The 5787-nt window shown below is 39.7% G+C and overlaps 1 protein-coding gene across 2 annotated transcripts; it reads left to right on the top strand.

Moving 5' to 3' along the window:
* The first annotated feature begins 2449 nt into the window (after positions 1 to 2449).
* Positions 2450 to 5528, top strand: mibp2 (muscle-specific beta 1 integrin binding protein 2). 2 transcript variants are annotated; one of them, XM_066701429.1, is made up of 8 exons: positions 2450 to 2702; positions 3312 to 3402; positions 3741 to 3789; positions 3971 to 4157; positions 4278 to 4349; positions 4518 to 4624; positions 4728 to 4823; positions 5241 to 5528. In XM_066701429.1, exons 1-7 carry the CDS (start codon positions 2677 to 2679, stop codon positions 4814 to 4816), a joined length of 621 nt encoding a protein of 206 aa, XP_066557526.1. In that variant the 5' UTR covers positions 2450 to 2676; the 3' UTR covers positions 4817 to 4823; positions 5241 to 5528. The 2 variants fall into 2 exon arrangements, with proteins under 2 accessions (XP_066557526.1, XP_066557527.1); XM_066701430.1 differs by lacking the exons at positions 2450 to 2702; positions 3741 to 3789.
* Positions 5529 to 5787: the final 259 nt, after the last annotated feature.

The raw sequence follows: 5787 nt of genomic DNA, 5'->3' as shown, positions 1-5787 counted from the left end.
GTCAAGCAAACATTTAATTCAATCTTTGTAGAACAACTATATAGTGACCCCCAGACTGCTCTTCAATCTTGTACATTAATTAAAAGAGGAAACACGTATCTCTTCAGAGAAACCAACGCATGACAATCTATCAGACTCACACACATACACACACTCAGATATTCAGCTTTCCTAGAAAACATAGCACACGATGACCTCCCCTTTCACCTAGGAGACAACTTCCTGTCTTCTACTTGCAGCAGAAGGTTATCTCCCGTGTGAGAGCATGACAAGAGTATTAGCAAGCCAGTGATCAGAGTGAACACAAGTTACGAGAATTAGCCTTGAGCCCAGGCTGTACTCTTAAGCCCAGGACTTACTCTGACCCCACAGTGCAGCCACTACTTGGCTAATTTGTATCTGCTACCATTATATTTTGCTAAATTTATGTTTTTTTTTCTGCTACAAAGTATGGAAGAAACTTAGTGAACTGGTCTACTGCCTTGCGACACAGTTCTCGGTTGAGGTTGAATGAGAAAAATAAACAAGTTCCAGAAGCTTCTCAAGCTGACTGTTACATAACTGCCTCAGTGGACATCTCAGCACTCCTAAATTGTGGGCTGTGGTTGGATATATATATAAAAAGTATGTAATTTTGGTTTGACCTCAAAAAAATGGTGTTAAGCTTTGAGGAGATTTCTTTCAAAACAAAAAAGGTCAGCACGGGAGTAAGTGTATCCTATTTTGCTGGGGAAGATGCTTTCAGCATTTCTGTGATTTTTGTTTTTATTTTTTAGAAAAGCTGTGTTTTAAACACGTTTAATACTGCCCATGTGCATAATAGTTAAGGCTGCAACCAGCAAAGCTTATTTCTGCACGTGTTTTTGTTTCTTGTCACCTCTGGGTTTCATGTCTCTTGGGCATTAGTGCTCTTCGGCATGAATTCCTATGGCTCTCACAAGGTGGTCACATTGATCATGCTGTATATAACTGTATATAACTACTGTATATATTCTCGGCCACGGTAGACATTGTTTTAGAAAACCCATAACATTTGAATTTGTTTCAAAACCAAATACTAAATTTCTTGGAAGAAAAACAGAAAATGATGTGAAGTGATTATTTTCTATGATACTAAATCAATACATGGTGAACTATTTAACCTGACATCGACTTTAGAGATGATTGATTAGATTTACTCAAAGTGTACACAGGTCCTGGGCAGACAATTCTGCATTCTATCATAAAAGCTTTTAACTGCTTCCAATGAAGTCACAAGCATTCAATTATCTGCATAGCTGGAGTGGGATAGGGTATTGTGTGATTACAAGCGATATATTATAAGTGTTTGAAAACAAGATTTATTGTTGCTGAATTGAGTACTCAGAAATGTACAAACGAAGCCTACTACTACTGGAGAAAATTATGATGTAACAGGAAGAATCTCTTAGGATAAGAAAAAACATTTTTTACATAACATCTGCCCATCCAAACAAGTTCAACATTTCGGATAATTGCACACTTTACCCGAACTCGTGATCCCCGCACACATTATGCAAAGTGATATCACTGTATTTAAGACGCCAGTCGCTGCTTATCTGCCACTATGCAGTGACAAGTGTCTAATAAATGCGTCGTCAAACTGCCTTACTTGAACATCATGATATACCATGACGACAAAACGGAGCAATTTAATACGAAATGTTAGCCTCTATAAACCTTTAAACTTATTAGGAAAATGTAAATAATTATAATACGGTTCTGTTTAATTCTAGATGAAGTTAGTCTGTTTGAAATACAATAAAAAGGAAATATAGTTTCCTCTTCTTTCCCCTTCACTTTTAACACAGTAATCTAAACATTTAAAATGATACTCTTTTGAGCATGTTCTAGAGAGAAAGGCAACACATTCCCGGTATTATAATTATAATAATTATAATGTATTTCTTAGCAGACACTCTCCAGGGCGATTTACAAAAGACCCTTAAACGCACAGGAACGATAACCAAAACATGATGTCAAGACAGGTTTAGTCATCATTTTCCAGCATTGCACCGTTCAAGAGCATATATCTGAGTGGTTTGCCCTGGCGAGGCGTATAATATCGTTGGAAATGTGTGTACTGTAATTTGTAAACACACAGAGACGGGTGTATTAAAAGCAATACGGAAATGTTGAATATCAAAGCCTTCACTACTTCAATAAACAATAATACCGAGAATGCGAGCGTAACTTCAAACGGAACTTTTTAAAAGGCAGGTAAAGAGACAACAAAAACAAAACAAAGAAAGAAGAGCGCTCACGGCGATACCCAAACAGCACCAGACTGCCGCTATAAGAGCGCGCAGGCGGAGGCGTGCTCCACGCTGACGTCACACAGCGCTCTATTTGCAGTGCGCTGATTGGCTGCGCTCGCCGACTGTCCGCCGGCCTCCACACTTTATAGGGCCTATGAGCGGCCGGCGCTGGTATCTGAGGCGGCGTGCCTGTGCAGCGGCTCTTTCTTGGCGGAGCCCGGCGGCGGAGAGAGCAGCTCGATCTTTACCAAGTCGCGCAATGGAGCAATCAAGTAGTTGACGATTCCTGTAACCTTCTCTTTTAAGCTTTCTTCCTACCGATCACTGCGCTCCCGAAGGAGGCGAGTTTTCAGATCCGGAGTTTTTTTTTTTGAGTTCTCGGTGTTTTCTCGGAGCGAAGATGAAGTACATCATCGGCGTCGGCGGGTGAGTGAGGGAGGAAGAGGAGGGTGACAGGCCCCGGGCCAGCACGTGGAGGGGGGCTGCGCTGTGGAAATGCTTATTGTGTGTGTGATTTAAACGAGCGATTTCCAAGACTGTCATGAGAAGAAAGTGGTGCAGCCGAGAAACCAAAGATTGCTTCCGTTTAGTTTGAGATGTGTGAATTAGAAGTTCATAAACGAAACCAATGATGCGAAATATTGCAGCCTATTGTACTAATAATGCTGTAAAAAAAAAATCGATATCCCCGTCTTCAAATATTGTAACGCTTAGCGAGGCCAGGGTGAGGGTGCACAGGCTGCTTATTTTCTTTCAGTAAAAGTGAAGGAACAATACAGGTCAGAAGTTACAGTAAACAGCTGTACTGTCAATAACTGGGCCCACTGTACATGAAGCTTGAACTTAAAGCCGCATGTAGTTGGCCTATGAGCCAGTATATTGTATTAAAAAAGCCTTGACGGTTTATGAACGTATATAACTAACATTTCATTTGAGGGCATTCGATTGTTCTTTTAGTTTGATCTAGTTTCCGCATTGGGTTGGTCACATTTTGTATTGTTGGCTGAAGTATGTACGACCATTTCCCCTCTGCAGTGCAACAAACGGGGGTAAGACAACCCTGACAAACAGACTGATCAAGAACCTGCCCAACTGCTGCGTCGTTCACCAGGATGACTTTTTCAAGGTGAGTTGAAAGATCTATCGTTACATTATAAAATAAAAGTATATACAGCCTCAAATGGCGCGTCCAGCTATTCACTTTTATAGCCTAAATTGACCTTGAACTAGAAGGCCATGGTACCCCGGATTAGACGTTATTGTTAATTCTTAAACTTTCATTTGTATGAACACTTTTGATTCGGTATTAAAATCACTTTTAGTTGGTCCTTTGGCCAATAAGCTGTCCATTTTCTACACTCAGATTTGGACAGGCACGTTTCCTGTGCAGTAGTGGTTGACTTCCTTAAGGACACGTGTTTGTGTAGACTGTATGCAAGTGTACATCTGATCACTGTGTTTCAGCCCCAAGACCAGATTGAAGTTGGTGAAGATGGATTTAAGCAATACGATGGTAAGCAAACCGAATTTCCTGTGAATCCGCTAAAGGTTGGTTTAAGCAGTGGTGTTTCAGCGCTTCACTTTTTTTTCTTTTGCATGTGTGGATTTTTTTTTTTTTTTTATGTATTAGTCCTATGTAAAAACACTTCAGTTCAGCCGTTCTCATTATAGTTTTTTTTCCATCAACTTGGTAGTTCTCAGCGCCCTGGACATGGACGCGATGATGAGCACCATCCACGCCTGGATCGAAAACCCAGTGAAGTTCGAGCGATCTCACGGAGTCAACAACTCTCTGGATACTGAAATCTTGCCAGAGTCCGACAATAAGTCTGATGGAATACACATCCTTATTGTTGAGGGCTTCCTGCTTTACACCTATGAGTAGGTCCACTTTATGAAAGGGTCCTTTTCTTTGATCAAGCTAGTAGCTCAAGCATAAAATGAGTCTCTTATTGGTAAACCTTAGATGTGTAATTTATTTGTATTCCCTTTTCTTCACAGACCTTTGATCGAAGTAATAGACCAGCGTTACTTTCTTTCCATTCCATATGAAGATTGCAAAAAGAGGAGGAGGTAGGTCACTCTGGGGCCCGGTAAACTGAATCCCTTTCTCGTGTAACTAGAAGAGCCTTGCAAGTTTTGTCTTGGTACTGTAGATCAGACACTTGCTGTGTATCAACATGTTAAGTATATAGAGTTCTTTGTTTTCGTCACTTTAAAATACTTGTTTATCTTCCCCAGTTCAAGGAACTACACAGTACCAGATCCACCAGGGCTGTTTGATGGCCATGTCTGGCCCATGTACGTAAAACACAAAAAAATCATGGAGGACAACAAGGTTGATATAGGTAAGGTTTAATATGTTATGTTAATATTTAAACACCCTCACCCTCCCTACCAAAACTCAATTAACTTTTTTTTTTTTTTTTTTTTTTCCCCTCTCTGCAACAGTGCAGCTAGATGGCACTAAGTCAAAGGAGGAAGTGTTTGACGTGGTGTACAGCGACATCCAGAACAACATCCAGAAACTGCTACAGTAGTAGAAAGGTAAGGCTTTTAAAACTGCATCAATTCCAGAAGAATCCAGGCAGCGGAGTGACTGAATGTGACTCTGACTGCATGGAGTGTTGAAATGTACAGTGAAATGAATGGCTGGACTGTGATTCAGATATTTAATGCTAAAACTCTTCTTAACCTACCTTGTGTAGTCTGTAATTATCTAAATGGACTGACCTTCAGACCCTCTTAGATTAGTAGATGCAATGAGCTGATGTAGAATTGAAGCACTACTTGCAAAAACCCTGATTGTAATTGTTCAAAGCAGGGGGGATTCTGAAAGCTGTAGTTTCAGCCTGTTAGACTGGCATTTAAACTTTAAGTATTGGTTTCTATAACCTCATGAATCTGATTTCAGCCAGTTAGTCATGCACAAAGTACATTTCAATTTTTGTATTTGTTTTCCAGGACACCTGCTCTATAGGAACTGTATCCAGGAGAAAGCACGCATCGCCTTTACATTTTTATGTGTGAAAGTGGCAGCTCATGTTTTATTTAAATGTATAGTCGGCTAAAATACTTTTTATAACTATTTATCAAACAACAATGTATGCTGGCTTCAGATTTTATAATCCAAGGTATTTATTAGCGATTTATGCTTTTTAACTGAACTACAACCCCAGTTAACATAACAACCGTTCTGAATGCAGTCTCCTCTCGACCTATTATCAATAAAAAAAAATGTTCCTCCAGAAACTGTGTTTGGATTTCTTAATGCCTAAATGGACATGAAACCAAAAATCACTTGTTTAACAATTCACATCCACATGTATATTGTGGGTGTTGATAAAGGCAATTTGAAACCTGAAATTGTTTTGATTTTCCTACCAAAAAATTTCATTGCAGTATAAATGCTTTAAATGCATTTCAGTCTTACTGTAACATCTCCCCCCCCCCCATAAATATTAAAAACCCATTCAATATATCTGCATAAAAAGTGATGCAAGACCACACT

This window comes from Amia ocellicauda, chromosome 4 (assembly GCF_036373705.1).
Source record: "Amia ocellicauda isolate fAmiCal2 chromosome 4, fAmiCal2.hap1, whole genome shotgun sequence".
NCBI lineage: Eukaryota > Metazoa > Chordata > Actinopteri > Amiiformes > Amiidae > Amia > Amia ocellicauda.
This window is presented reverse-complemented; position numbering and strand designations above follow the sequence as displayed.

Coding starts and splice junctions, on each gene's coding strand:
- mibp2 (XM_066701429.1), top strand. CDS start 2,677: ATGAAGTACATCATCGGCGTCGGCGG. Junction 2,703..3,311: donor TACATCATCGGCGTCGGCGG/GTGAGTGAGGGA, acceptor TCCCCTCTGCAG/TGCAACAAACGGGGGTAAGA. Junction 4,625..4,727: donor GGACAACAAGGTTGATATAG/GTAAGGTTTAAT, acceptor TCTCTGCAACAG/TGCAGCTAGATGGCACTAAG.